Source organism: Anabrus simplex, chromosome 4 (assembly GCF_040414725.1).
Source record: "Anabrus simplex isolate iqAnaSimp1 chromosome 4, ASM4041472v1, whole genome shotgun sequence".
Taxonomy (NCBI): Eukaryota; Metazoa; Arthropoda; class Insecta; order Orthoptera; family Tettigoniidae; genus Anabrus; species Anabrus simplex.
The window spans coordinates 61,429,380-61,446,123 of NC_090268.1; the positions used below are offsets into that span (position 1 = coordinate 61,429,380).

At 38.7% G+C, this 16,744-nt stretch overlaps 1 protein-coding gene across 1 annotated transcript in view; it reads right to left on the bottom strand.

Moving 5' to 3' along the window:
- Nucleotides 1-16,744, bottom strand: part of Cndp2 (Cytosolic non-specific dipeptidase 2) — a 117,776-nt gene that overhangs the window by 29,647 nt on the left and 71,385 nt on the right. The window contains exons 5-6 of the mRNA XM_067145085.2: nucleotides 14,704-14,902; nucleotides 9,703-9,924 (exon numbers count right to left, since the gene is read on the bottom strand). Of these exons, the coding sequence (XP_067001186.1) occupies nucleotides 9,703-9,924; nucleotides 14,704-14,902 (421 nt within the window). The remainder of the gene's footprint in view (nucleotides 1-9,702; nucleotides 9,925-14,703; nucleotides 14,903-16,744) is intronic.

A 16,744-nucleotide genomic window follows, 5' to 3' on the forward strand; every position in this document is an offset into this window, starting at 1 on the left:
AAGAATGATCGCTAGTACTCTCACAACAAGAAATACTAAGGTAGAGCGTATAGCACGACCAGGGATTGTACCAAGAAAACAAAAATAATAGGTACCATATCACTTACCGTGCAATCCCAATAGAAGGTCGTCGCAATTTGTAGAAGCAACAGGGCCAAGAGGCCAGGCGAATCAATAAAACAAATTAAATTAGCTAAAGGCTGGAATAATAACTACTGAATAAATTTGAAAGAAAAGAAAACTTTAATTAACAAAATCTTCAAAAGAAAAATAACCGACCTCTCAAACTACAATTGATTTTAAATTTAAATGTTGCAACTGGATCAATTAAAAGGGAAAATTAACTGAAAATTAAACCATCAAGGTCGATGCATTAATTAAAGAGAATCAAATGACAATTAAAATCTATAAATTCACAGTTACAGTCTTGAAGATGAAAACTTCTCCAATGACAATCTCGGTCATACCCTACCAACCCATATTACTTCAGTAATCTTCAAGAAATAATCCAAATGAAGGTACATGATCCACAAGAAGGATTAACTAAGAGAACATTACATCAGAGACCGAAACTTAAATCACTTGAATATCACCAAACAGCAACCGGTCCACCACTAGGCGGCAAAATCAAGACCATTACAGCACACGGTTCTAGCCGTCAATAATCAACTCAGATCCTCGGCTGTCACAGGCAACAGGACAACGCCCACGCACGTGTACATTCTATTACATCGGCAGTAACAAAACACAGTCACCATAATTCAAAATGGCTACACCAGTACCGAGTTAACCACAGAAAGGTTTTCATCTTAACAAAATTCCAACATTACCTAACACCCTCGAATAGGTTTGAAAAATTTAGTAATCAAATAATAATTATTATTATTTAAAGGGAAATAAGAAAAATGAATTAGGTTGCACCGATACTACATACATATTTACCATAGTGAGGAGCTCCCCAAATATAAAATTTTGTTTCATGCGCATGAAACCTTAAGTAACAGAACCAAAAGTTAAAATTAATATCATAGTTACCATCGAACCTTGAAACCCCAAACCTAGATTGAATTTTACAAGCTCATAACAAGACCAGTAGGAAAAGTCCTTCACTTTAAATGCTCAAAACAAATGTCCGAAACATCAAATATTCCATTTCTCAGATATCATAGCCATAAATTTTCTCCATGTCTTCAAACGTCATTATTAGTAGTTTCTTCGGCGAGATCAACCCAGTTCAGAAGTACATATGAATCTACTTACGAGGTCGGATAGTTAGAAGTGAATAATCTTTTCAAAAGGAACAAACCAAACTTCGAGCCTAACGCTCAGGTGGAAATCCATTAACCCGGATCGAAATTCACCAACATCTTCTTTTCTTGAATAATTAACTTGTCGTTAAACCACAACCAAGAGCTTAGCTTCAGAGCGTCTCTTCAATTCAGTCCCAAGAATTAAAAAAAACAAAAACGCTCAGACATCATTGTCGAGCACGGTGCCTCGCCAGGTAAACTTCACGTTTCGCAGACAGATCGCAGCACACACTAGCCACCTCGTGTTTCTATAACCAAGTCCACCGCAAGATGGCTCCCCATGCGCAAATCCGAGAAGGGACCATGGTATCTCGAACTCTTAATTCGTGGACACGCACACCATAATATTAAACTATATAAATGGAATCCAATATATGTAGTTCTAAGGTAATGGAGTAATACAACTCCATTACAGCCTCCCCCTCGAAAAGATCTACAAGGGGTGGGGCATGACGAGCAGGCCCGATGAAACTTACAATTATATATAAGAAAATTTGGTTTCCTCCAACAACCAACACTGACATGTCACGAAGCGAGTAGAGGCACATGAACACACATTGCCAAACCAAGTGCTACAGCTCGCCCACAGTTCGTTAAGATTCCTTTAAGTTCTTTTTTTTTTCCACATTACAATCTTCCTTGAAATGTTCACTTAATTCCGAAGCGATTGACCTAACACGAGTAGTACATGAGTACTCAAGTTCGTTGTAACACAATTAAACCTCAGGAACACACTACGCTGAGAAGACTGGTCTTACAATAATTTTAAGAGTAGCATAAAAAAATCTCTGGAACTTGTTTTGGGGGTTTCTCTTACGTAGGAAAAAGGCATGACTTTCTGAATGGTAAGGTATTAACACATTAATTAATAAGATTAAATACAAGGAGAAGAAAAGAATAGATAAAATAAGATAACCAGGAAACACAAACATCTTCAAGAGATAAGTCAGTGCACCGAATTCTACATAATCCTTAAGTGACGTTTCCACACTAATCTCCTTATCATCAGTTTCCATTATTATAGAGGCATGAACTCCAGATCAAGGAATATTACATAAATAACTAGACAACACACAATCAATAATCATGCCAACAGCAAGAATAAGGAGGAAATAACATTACAATACAGTTAAATTTAACACACATATACATCTCCGTGAAATCAAGGCCCAGCAAACAAGTAGAATTACATAGTCCCCCACCAAAATTTCTTTTGAAATCATTTCTAGTTCAGAAATCAACAATTACTCAACACTTACTCAGGATCAACTTCCATACCCCAGTACACATAATCTCATTCCAAAGAGAAGGTGAATGACTAGAACAAGAATAAATAGAAGGACACGGAACAAACATGCTTAGTATAGAAAAATAAACTAGAGTAGAAGATATCAATGTTCAGAGCCATGGTAAAAGGTTAATTACAGTTGAAGACATATGCACAATTCAGATGTAGGGTACGCGTAAGGTGGGTCATCAACAACCGAACTAGCAGCGATTACCAGACAATTAACATACAATATGAACACCTACACCAGGACAGAAAATGACCAGGAGAAAGACGGGAGACAACACTATTCTGAAATCACATACTACTCCTACAAGCCCCCATATGCAGGTAGAGGATCGATGACTGCAGTACCGAGTGCACGAACCGAATAATCTCATACTCATTCTTCTTCATGACAGGACGATAACTTACATACCAACGACATCATTCAGATGAAACTCCCGTTATTAAATGCCTTACCCAGGCAGGTTAATTGAAATGAACCCCTAAATCTACAAGCATAAGTAATATGACCTCAGATGAACAAGACATGGCAGAAAATATAAGAAGTTGAATCAAGAGCAAGACCACAATTATCAAAATTAACATATTAGTTAAGAATTTTTTTAAAAAATATGAGTTGTAGATACATAAAATGAGTTTTCACCAAATCCACCTTGACACCAAGAGAAAAATAAAAAGGCAATGTACAACCTCCCCCAGGTGTCCACACTTCAACAACCGATATACTAGTAACTCCAATAACAACAATACCACTCAAATGATCACCAGTGCCGATGTGTCAGCCACGAAGGTAAAGGACATACAAATCCTCGACAGCATCTCACAAATCACAGAGTGCCCACCCAATATCATCACAACCGCAATAACCACCATCATGACTTCAGAGGAACACAGTCACCTCTCAACGAAACCATAATCCCACCCCAACATTATTCTCAAAATCAACCCCCATAATACCAAAACCCACATACAAAATAAGGATCAGAAACCATACCCTACAGGTCAAAAGGAGATACACTCCTTAGGTCATGAATCCTTCATCATCTCAATACTACCTTACCATAACGGACGGAAGAAGGAAAACTCTGAATACATTACATGAACCCACAACTCAAATTAAACAATATACAGTAAAACAAGTCCCAATTTCCCCTAAACACCATAGAAAATGATGATAACAGCGATGAATAGGCAAGGTACCAGATCACCTTACAACGTGAAGTCCACACGGATATACAATACTTCAACAGAAAGAATTCACTTAACACAACTTTCCTTACACTTCCCCTTTTCAAGATGGCCAAAACACCTTGTCAGTAGACTATACCACCCATAATCCTAACCAGATTCCCACGAGCAGAAAACAATTTTAAAACACTAGAACATAATTGACAGACCAGAACATAAAATAATTTTTCAACTAACACTGGTTCAACTTTCCACCACCAATGTATCACCCAGTTGAATAAGAAGAAGGACAAGCAATCAATCCACAATTAATAATTATATTTCAAGTTACCTAGAACAGGATATCAAACAAGTAAAATCCAAGACAGAAATGGTAAACAATTCATAGCGAGGGAAATAGGCACGATCAGTTGGAGACCACTAGCACTAATAGATGAAGAGAGCTCAATAGGTTTGTCTTCACAACAGATCAACAATTAACGCCAAGCTATGAGACATCAGATGAAGCAGGATAGAAACAGGGATAGCAGAAACTCAGGAGGGAACACAATCTGGAATCAGGTAACTAGCCTACTCCACGGAATCACAGATACAATTCATCCCACCATGGAACATCCAACCATTTAAAAAAAAGGCAAATTAAATCCTTCGATTAGAAGAACCAACAGGGAAATAACGAGCAAGGACCCAAACTACATATACCACAGTTGTCCTTTGCAGAACCTCGGCGTTACCCGGTCTATAAATATGTGATGTCAAGATCACCCTGTCGCTCCCCAGCAAAACAGGTACCTCCCCCAATATTCCCCCAGGGAACGAGGTCAATAAAATATAAGTAGTGGAATAGAAGTCAAGTCGATGGAAATGCCCAAGAGTCCTTGAAGAAGACAGTTACACCGCAAATGGCCCCCATAAACCATCATTAGTAGGATTCCAGTACCGGCTAACGGATTTGTCATTTAGTCCCATACCCAAATATCAAATCCAATAACACGGCAAGATGACAACAAGCATGTCAAGAGACATTATAAGAACCACTGAGAGAAAATGCCATTGAGTGGCAGGTAAAGATAAGATGGGCTTTACAGAAAAAGATTAAACACTAGAGGACGTCGGATCAACAGGCAATGAATGAAGAGAGGAAGGAAGGAACCAGATCACATGAATCAGATACATAATTACCATGAAGGTGCACAATAACAACAATGCAAGGGACAGTCAGGCATGAGAAACATCAAACACCAAATAAGGTTTACCCCAGGATGAAAACAAACAGAAATTAAGAAAGGCCAGGCAGATTAATCAATACTCAACCAAGGAGATCACGGTTAGAGAAACTTGAAGTGGCTCAGACACCTGATGAATACCTCACAACCAAAGTAAGAGGGCTTCGACACATCAGAATAGCAGAACACATGCAAGCAATAATTAAGACAGGGAAAACCAGTAAAAACACTACGGTTTAGGTACGAAACCAACAAGTCATCCCAATCAGATACTGATCCACATGGCTCAACCATGATGGTAACTGCCCAATAAACAGTTGACATCTAGAGATAACCAAAACATTAACCAGGTCAGTAACGATAGTCATACAAGGTAGATGGTATTCATATCGAATTCCACACAAGGGCAAAAACATATCACTAATTGATTGTGACATAACCCAGACTTGATCACACAAGAGTGGATGCATATAACGGCACACATCAAGCTCACTATACATTAGAAGAGGGTGTTAAAAAAACAAATTTAAGAAATAACAATAATAAGTCAAATAAGGTTAATTAATTTCAAAACAAGAACACACCAAAGCATAAAACCACATCACTGATTAAATAAATTTTCAAGAAATCATGATGTGCACACCCGATCATCAAATATCAACAATCAGGGTACAGTTACCGACATGAAAATAACAGTGATTAGTAAAATGTAATAAGGCCAAATAAATATATACCATCATCAATGTCAAGGCAACAGACCTCAGCTAATAATAATGAAAGAGCGCAACACATCACAGCACACCATTCCACACCTAATGTTTTACACAAGTAAACAGAGATAGAAGGCCAAGCTCAGAGGTTAGGTTGAATTTTTCCTCAGTAGATCCTTAGATGCATAAGCATACCCCTTATTGGATGAAGAAGAGATGACACGATGAGTAGTAAAATTATTAGCCCTACACGAAACAGAGGGAGGAGGATACCTGGAGTGCCGAGACTCATCTCCATGTTTTACATCTTCCGTAAAGATACATGCTTCCTCAAGCTCTGCAAAATTACTCGGGCACTTAGTCAACGATAAAAAGGACCGATACTGAGGAGTAATGCCTTTGATTATACGAGCTACCATCTCTTCTTCCTGTACCATGATTTTAAAAACCTCGCAATAAAATTTCAAATCCAAGACATAGGCCAATAGATTTTCATGCAAGTACTGCGTCCTATAACAATGTTTTGGAACCAGACTTTGTAACGCAAGGGACGGAATAAACCTTGCCAAGATTAACTCGTGAAATTCATTTACACTTAAATTGCTGCTAATAGCCTTAGAAATTTCTTTTTTAAGGACACCTTGACAGTTAGGAAATAACACTCTAAAAATCCCCAGAGCATCCATGCTATACACATTAGCCGACTCAGATAATTCTACCAGAAACCGCAGGAATCTGATTGTTTCGTCAATGGAATCTACAGAAAAGACCTTTACATCCTTAAAGAGATCTTTAATAGAGTTTGGGGCCGAACATGACCTAACCAACAAATTCTCTAGCACAGGACTTAGCCCACAGCAATGAGATGAGCACAGATTAGTTACGTTTTGGGGAGAAATATTCTCATTAGCTTGACCAAAGCAATTACTTTCATTATTCTCAATTTCATCACTCAACGACAATTGACCAACCTTTTTGGTACTAATCATTAAATCAAGTTCAACTGAAATGTTGATGACAGAAGTCAACAAGGAAGTACACTGGGATATCAACTCTCCTTCAGGCCCAAGGGAAATTAAATCCTGAACCCTGTTGATAAGGTGATTAGTTCGAGCTTTTAGCCTTCTCAACTGATAGATGGATTGCATTCTTTAAGCTGATTTAAAAAGACTAACAATTCACTAACTGAAACTGAAAGGTAATTCACTGACTCACCCACTTGGATGTTCATGTCACCTGGTTTTACAGCAGAATCAAGGGAAGCCAGAAGCAAGGCAACGTCACCCTCCATGGAACCGGTTGATACCAAGCCGCGGACTTGCAGTTTGTACTGCAGCTCCCCTTTTCGTAACATTCGCGGCAACAACACAGCACGTGCAGGCATAATGATATGAAACAGAAAACACAGAAGTTACCACCCAACGTAAGTCTGCCTTTCCCTTCACAACCTTGAATTTTTGCCTCAATCTCCTTATTATTCCAGCCAATAGACCATTGTGACTTGGCTAAATTAGCCAATAATTCATAAGAAATATGAAAAGAAAAGGTGATACACCAGGTATCAATTAGTAGTTCAGTAAATTACACGTGCTCAGATACTAAGCACAAATAACGAGAATAACAGAACGTAGTTGCTATGGCAACCACGCAATCTGCTACCAAATACACTCTCACAACAAGAAATACTAAGGTAGAGCGTATAGCACGACCAGGGATTGTACCAAGAAAACAAAAATAATAGGTACCATATCACTTACCGTGCAATCCCAATAGAAGGTCGTCGCAATTTGTAGAAGCAACAGGGCCAAGAGGCCAGGCGAATCAATAAAACAAATTAAATTAGCTAAAGGCTGGAATAATAACTACTGAATAAATTTGAAAGAAAAGAAAACTTTAATTAACAAAATCTTCAAAAGAAAAATAACCGACCTCTCAAACTACAATTGATTTTAAATTTAAATGTTGCAACTGGATCAATTAAAAGGGAAAATTAACTGAAAATTAAACCATCAAGGTCGATGCATTAATTAAAGAGAATCAAATGACAATTAAAATCTATAAATTCACAGTTACAGTCTTGAAGATGAAAACTTCTCCAATGACAATCTCGGTCATACCCTACCAACCCATATTACTTCAGTAATCTTCAAGAAATAATCCAAATGAAGGTACATGATCCACAAGAAGGATTAACTAAGAGAACATTACATCAGAGACCGAAACTTAAATCACTTGAATATCACCAAACAGCAACCGGTCCACCACTAGGCGGCAAAATCAAGACCATTACAGCACACGGTTCTAGCCGTCAATAATCAACTCAGATCCTCGGCTGTCACAGGCAACAGGACAACGCCCACGCACGTGTACATTCTATTACATCGGCAGTAACAAAACACAGTCACCATAATTCAAAATGGCTACACCAGTACCGAGTTAACCACAGAAAGGTTTTCATCTTAACAAAATTCCAACATTACCTAACACCCTCGAATAGGTTTGAAAAATTTAGTAATCAAATAATAATTATTATTATTTAAAGGGAAATAAGAAAAATGAATTAGGTTGCACCGATACTACATACATATTTACCATAGTGAGGAGCTCCCCAAATATAAAATTTTGTTTCATGCGCATGAAACCTTAAGTAACAGAACCAAAAGTTAAAATTAATATCATAGTTACCATCGAACCTTGAAACCCCAAACCTAGATTGAATTTTACAAGCTCATAACAAGACCAGTAGGAAAAGTCCTTCACTTTAAATGCTCAAAACAAATGTCCGAAACATCAAATATTCCATTTCTCAGATATCATAGCCATAAATTTTCTCCATGTCTTCAAACGTCATTATTAGTAGTTTCTTCGGCGAGATCAACCCAGTTCAGAAGTACATATGAATCTACTTACGAGGTCGGATAGTTAGAAGTGAATAATCTTTTCAAAAGGAACAAACCAAACTTCGAGCCTAACGCTCAGGTGGAAATCCATTAACCCGGATCGAAATTCACCAACATCTTCTTTTCTTGAATAATTAACTTGTCGTTAAACCACAACCAAGAGAGCTTCAGAGCGTCTCTTCAATTCAGTCCCAAGAATTAAAAAAAACAAAAATGCTCAGACATCATTGTCGAGCACGGTGCCTCGCCAGGTAAACTTCACGTTTCGCAGACAGATCGCAGCACACACTAGCCACCTCGTGTTTCTATAACCAAGTCCACCGCAAGATGGCTCCCCATGCGCAAATCCGAGAAGGGACCATGGTATCTCGAACTCTTAATTCGTGGACACGCACACCATAATATTAAACTATATAAATGGAATCCAATATATGTAGTTCTAAGGTAATGGAGTAATACAACTCCATTACAGTACAAACAGGTGGGAACAACGGGCAGGAGGGTACTTGGAATGAGAATGTAAAGGCTAAGTTAGGAATGAACTCCCTGGATGAACACACAACCCGGCTTTGTAGGTGGGGTCATATGAGGTGAATGGCAGACGATAGGTTACCGAGTAGAACAATAGACTCGGTCATTGTGTGCAAGAGAAATAGAGGGAGACCAAGATGACAATAATTAGACTATGTTTCTAATGATTTAAAGATAAGAGATATGGAACCAAATGAGGCCACAGAACTAATTACAGAAAGAGGATTGTGGAGGTGTTCAGTAAGTTCACAGAGGCTTGCAGACTGAATGTTGAAAGGCATAACAGCATATATTGATGTATATATGTACTAATTAAGTATGTATGTATGTATGTATAACCCTCGGAAACCCTCAAAATAGGGTCTGAGAATTAATGTTTTGGCTGGTTCAGATGAGGGTTGTGTTTACTCACTTTTGCCACAATAAGGTGAAACTTCAACTGATGCAAACCAAAGGCCACTACACTGACCATTTAGCCAAGGAGCCAGAACTGATCACACTACTGTATAATTTTGTAAAGCAATTAATAGAAAATATACTTACATTCATTTTGTTGGGACTATCACGGACCTCCCATTGCTTTTTAATGTGTTCCACAACACATTTTTCAACTTTTTCTGGAGTCTGGTTAGGAACAATACGCACTGAAAACTTTCCAGTAACCTTCCTGGGAATCACTGTCTTGGCACCTGGTTCACTAAATGCACCCTCTATTCCATGAATAGAAAGACTAGGATGCCTCCACCGATGCATAAGAAGTTCAATCTGAAATATACAATTTGTTGCTACCTTCAGAAGATCAATTAAAATTAACCAAATATGAAGTTTCTACCATTCACCATCACATTTATCATTTGAAAACTAAATTAGTAGTTTCTTAAAAGTAGATTGTAAGAACGTATTTTCAGTATCAAAAGCTATTCTACACACTATCTGCATATTATAATACTGTAGTTGGTAAAACACTTGTGACCTGGATTCAAGGTTGCAGACATGCATAGTAAGCTGGCACTTGAGAATCTTTAGTATGAAAGGAGTTCAATATATAATACAACATATTTTTTTTTTTTTAAATGCAGGTTGGTTTTCGAAACAGACTTTCAACGTATTAGGTCGTGTTACATACATGTAGTATGTATCGAAGAAATGCCAGACCTGTAGCTCAGATCCTTTCAAACAGAACAAAGATGACCTAGGCCACCATAGCTCAATTGGTAGAGCAACCGACGCGAAATCGGGAGGTTGTGGGTTCGGATCCCACTAGTGTCCGGCTGGCCATTTTTGTTCTGTACTTAACACCTCTTCAATACGTACTACATGTACGAAACACGACCTAATACGTTGAAAGTCTGTTTCGATTACAATGCGGTCGTGAAAATTCAATATTCATTCAGATTGATTTTCTTGAGGATTCAAATACAGTATGTTATTCCCCAATCCTTTTGCTACAATACCCTATTTTTCAACATAATCTCCATTCAATGGTACGGCCTTACACCACTGTAATGTGAGGGCCAGTATGCCTGCATGGTACCACTGACTGGTCGATGTTGGAACCAACGTTGTGCTGCATTGGTAACTTCCCCATCATCCATGTAGTGCTTCCTGCGGAGTGCATCCTTGATTGGGCCAAATAGATGGAAGTCAGAAGGCGTGAGATACGGGCTGTAGGGTGGATGAGGAAGAACAATCCACTGAAGTTTTGTGAGCTCCTGTCAGGTGCGCAGACTTGTGTGAGGTCTTGCGTTGTCATGGAGAAGGCTCACCATGCTTTTGTCCATTGCCAGGTTTCCGCAGACATTCTGCAAATACCTATGAATATCTGTGATGCCTTTGTTTTCTGCCGAAATAAACTCGATAACTGTTTTCTGTTTGGTATGCATCTCTATTACTGACACCGTTTTGAAGGCTTGTGATAGCGCTGCCACATATCAGAAATGAATGAAACTCTATGAGACGAAGCGGGAATATTAAAAAATCTCCTGAACAAAATTCCAATTTCTTAAAAACCCAGATTGGCTGGCAAAAAAAAAAAAAAAAAAAAAAAAAAAAAAAAAAAAAAAAAAAAAAAGTGTTGCATAATATATTGAATACGTCTCATAGTGCAAGACATGTTTCTGTATATCTATTAGGTAGTTATAGAATCTTTCTTTCTACACTAGGGGCTTTACGTCGCACCGACACAGATAGGTCTTATGGCGACGATGGGATAGGAAAGGCCTAGGAGTTGGAAGGAAGCGGCCGTGGCCTTAATTAAGGTACAGCCCCAGCATTTGCTGGTGTGAAAATGGGAAACCACGGAAAACCATTTTCAGGGCTGCCGATAGTGGGATTCGAACCTACTATCTCCCGGATGCAAGCTCACAGCCGCACGCCTCTACGCGCACGGCCAAGAGAATCTTTCTTTAGGGCAGAAGTCTGGTACTCTGGAAGCTCTTAAGACCAGTAGTGGAAGCAGACGCATTAAAAATATTATATTAACATGTAGCTGGCCCCACCGTGTAGGGGTAGCGTGCCTGCCTCTTACCCGAAGGCCCCAGGTTCGATTCCTGGCCATGTCAGGGACCTTTACCTGGATCTGAGTGCTGGTTCGAGGTCCACTCAGCTTACGTGATTACAATTGAGGAGCTATCCAACGGTGAGATGGCGGCTCCGATCTAGAGAGACAAGAATAACAACCGAGAGGATCCATCGTGCTGACGACACGACACCCGTAAACTGCAGGCCTTCGGGCTGAGCAGTGGTCGCTTGGTAGGCCAAGGCCCTTTAGGACTGTTGTGCCATGGGGTTTGGTTTTTCCTAAGTAACATGTTACCTGACATTTCTATACATGATCAAAAATTAAATTATGGTTACCCATGAGCTATATATTTTTATGAATGTTCTGTTTTGAGTACCACAACTTTATAAAGAAAGAAAACTGAAGTATCCCTTGATTTGGGAACATTTTAACATAGCATTAAAATGAGCATGCTTGTGTACTAACTGCCTTTCTGATTACAGTATTTGCAGCGGATAATTATTCCTAGCTGGGTACAATCGACTGTAAATAACTGGAAGCATAACATGGAGGAAACATGAAGCACTTTTCAAGTACAACAAACTTTACACCTGTTTGTATCACATCCAAACTAAGGTGCAATAGATCATCTGATTCACTTATCAAGGTCATCACGACACTCACCAAGCCTATCGTGTCAGAAGTCTACCCATACCGAGCGAGCGGCTGCGTGGTTTATGTCACGTTGCTGTCAGCTCGCATTTGGGAGATAGCAAGTTCGAATACCACTGTTGGCAACCCTGCAGACAGTTTTACATGGTTTCCCATTTTCATACCAGGCAAATTACGGCCATTGTCGCTTCCTTCCCAGTCCTAACCCTGTCCTATACCACCATTGCCTTAAGACCTGTCTGTGCCGTAGAGGCATAAAAAAGAAAAGTCCACTGGCTTCTCGCCAAGGTGGCTTCGGTTCAAATTTGAGGTGATATATAGAATTTTTAATGTAAAGTCAAGTCCATGTGGTTCGAATTCCATGTAAAAATGGAGATCCAGATATCAAAAGTCATGTAAAACTACAGTATAAGCTTCCTTTCCTCTCGTATGATTTAGGATAAGTTTGAAATCTGGAATGTTTCTTCTAGCATGAAAAAGGCCACAAAGAGAAAGGACTATCAGAGAATTATGGGTGGGCTACAGTATGCCTCTGCTACCTATGACAGATGATAGTAGATATGTAGAGGATTCAACGAGCCTTTGTGCTGAGGACACAACAGATTTACCCATATATTTGTAAGTGTTCAATATTTTGATGGAAAAAAATAAAAAAAACATTCACAAGTAAACGCCGAGAAAAAATTGAAACAGAAAATTCATTAATCTAGAAGACATATCTTCTAGCATGAACTAAAACCATGATAATGTCCAGGTTGAATTCAAGAAGAACCATAAGATTATATTTTATTTGCAGATCCTTCTGTAGAGCCTAGTGCACTGAACAACACAGAGGATGTGGTTTGGTGATTTAAGACATCATCTATACCCTAATCTCAAATTACCTAGGAGATAAGAATAACAAGTCCGGCCACATGCACCTTGCAATACTAGTCACATAAAAAAAATCAGTTAAGAAACCGCAAGATCAATAACTAGTTCAAATAATCTATAACTAACAGGTTATAAGAAGAATACAACCTTTATACAATCATCAAAATTAATCAATCAAGATGATATTAAATACAATTCAGAAGGTTAATGTATTCACCAACGTCACATGCGAAAGAAAGATAGGTTACTCAATTCCCTTCATATTGTTGTTGTCTCGTTGACATCACTCTTGGGGTCGTTTACATTTATCACTATCTGTTCAATGGCACTGTCTACTAACTGGTCTATATCCCACATTCGTTTTTCTTACACCTCGATGACGTGTTTTACACACATTTCCCAACGTTGAGGGGTCACTAGTTCAATCCCTTCCAGCAGCAGTTTTCTTACTTCTGCAAGAGTGAAAGTTTTGTTGTTCCTAGCCGCATAGCCCTTAACTTGGCTCCACACACTTTCAATTGGATTTAAAGAATAATGGTACAGAGGAAACCTTAAAAATTTGCCTTCCCGATTGCAATGGGATATCATATACTCAATATGGACCACATGAGTCCTTACTATGCTGTGGGATGACATTACGACATAGCGTCTACTATCTCTTCACATTTTCGAGAATACTACCAGGATTTGCATCATTGAACTTCTTAAAATCTTTGAGAACACACTGGTTTTTTCCCCCCCCCACTTCTACATGCTTTTCCCTTCTTATGCTTTATGTGAGGAGGGCTGCGCTCACCCATCTTCACTCGACATGGAACTTTAACAAAGGTTATGTAAACGTAAATTAAAACAGTTAACTAAATCTTAAACACCAAGACAAAGATTGACTATCAACTTAATTAATAATGATATATTACTAAATATTAGCACAAAAGAAACTCGTTATAATATGCAAAGTCACTAGCGCGCCAATAACACCCGGAACACAGCAGTAAACAGAAAGCACATGGGCCGTATGTTTGCTAAATGAACTGCTACAGAATACCGCAATGGCTGTTCCGCTGTTGACATATCGCCCCTCTCAAAAGACACTATAATGTACGAGTATCAATTATAAATTGAAACTAAACAGCTTTTAAAAAGTGAAAAGAGAAGATAAACAGATTTAGATGATGTATATCTTTTATGCAGAAATAACATTACTTAACACATGTAAAGTATTTTTAATGCCTTACCAAAAGATAGACAGTACCACCATATTTACCACACGTTTTTGGACGACCAGGCGATTGGAGTGGGACATTGATGATGATGATGATGATGATGATGATGATGATGATGATGATGATTTTGTGTTTACTTTATCTCCCAGGTTATTTGAGATAGGGTATAGGAGTGTGAACTGATGATAATTTCTAATTAAGAAGACTGAAATAATAAAAAATTGGAGAAAATACAAGCTTTTAAAACAAAATGAAACAAAACAAAAATATCCATACCTTGTCTCCATTATGGCGCAACTGACTTGCCCCCAAGTCTTTTTGATACTCAGCAACATCAAACTCAATATCTTTATAATTTGCTTTTTCCTCATTGGTTACTGGAGGAACATCATCATAAATCCCTGAGACTAAGATTTTTCCATCTTTGTCAACAAGAGTGTTGAGAAGATATATCAGGTCGGGCATTCCTTCATATCTGAAAGCAGAAAAACGTACATGTCAATAAGATTAAGTATAAATCATTGTTGAAGACAGACTCTAATGCCAATCAATTCTAGTGCATACTTTTCATGCAGTGACAGCAATTCAAAGGCATAGTGCCAATGTACTTATATGTGAAGTATCGTAATGAAGAAAACTTCACAATTATCAACCCTGCATTACTCGGAGTATTTTTGTTGTTGTCAGAAGTATAATATTACACTAACAAATGCAGAATTTTTGGTAAAACTGGGATGGGGAAGGGCTAGGATTGGAGAGGTAATAGCCATGGCCTTAACCGATTTGTGTCATATGACAAGCTGTGGTCACGCGCAGTGTTTTGGCGCATGAATCAAATGACGAGCTCAGCTCGCAATGACGCAGCACCTCGCTTATCTTCGTACATTAGATTCCCTTTCCAAATAATTTCTAACAATACACACTGTATGAAGGGGGCGTGAAGCTGATTCCTGCCCGTGGTGCCCCTGCTAAGGTAGTTGGAATTAAATTTCCATTACTGAACTGAACATCAGCACTTGGCGGTCAGACTGTCTCTCGTGATCTCCTGACCAATGGTACACAAACAAATGACAGCTCACAGAAGCTCTTTTCAGAGCCAATCAACCAAACCCTTGGGTCCTGTATTAAGAGTCCTTCAAATTAACATAGAAGGCATGAGTAAATCTAAAGCCGACTATTTGTCCAAACTGTCATTAGAAAATAACATTGATTTAATCTGTGTTCAAGAAACTCATATCTCTGATGAGTCACAAATGCACTCAAGAGGAAAGATCCATGAGTACAGATTATTGGGAGTTACTTATCATCAATCATACGGTTCTGTGACCTATGTTTGCAACTCCATCATGGATGCTCATCCAGTCTCTACACACCGTGAGAACAACATTTCTAACATTGTGACTCAGGTTAACAGCTTGACAGTTGTGAACACTTATAAACCTCCAGGTATCCCATGGCCTGATAATGTTCTTCCCAACTTTGCACATCCTGCTGTCTATGTGGGTGACTTTAACAGCCATCACACCCAATGAGGATACAGATCAAATGACCTTTGTGGAGAAAAACTTACTGAATGGTCAGACTTGTCCAATATTCAGCACATCTTCAACCCAAAGGAAAAAGGCTCCTTTAAATCAGCAAGGTGGAACACAGAAACCAATCCTGACTTATGTTTTGTGTCCACCAGGGATACAGTTTACCTGCTAATCGTAGAGTGCTCACAAACTTCCCACACAGTCAGCACCGTCCTGTTCTTTTGGAAACAGGAGTTCAAATCCCCATTATTAGATCGTCTCCTCTTCCACAATGGAATTTTGTCAAAGCTAACTGGGACAGTTTCTCTGCTGATCTTGATAGCAACATAAGATGGATTCCTCCTGTTGTCAACAACTACTGTACATTTGTTAAAGCAATACTTGCCGCTGCAAAAAGACACATTCCTAGAGGGGTCAGAAAGGAGTACATACCTGGATGGAATGAGACATGTGAAAAACTCTACAGTGATTTTCAAGAGAATGGAGAAACAGATGTTGCTAATGAACTCATGAACAACTTAGATGAAGCCAGACGGAACAAGTGGACAGAAACTGTGGAGACTATGGATTCCAAACATTCTAGCAGAAAGGCTTGGAGCCTCTTAAAGAAGTTGGGGAGATCACCTCACATTCCACAGCCCAAATCTGCTGTATCACCTGATCAAGTTGTCAAACGGATTGCTGGATTGTCTAAAGTGAAACCCAAGAAAAAACTCAATCGGTTAATAAGAAAAGAACTAACCTTCATAAAAAGACATAATATTGGTTCATCAAATATTTCT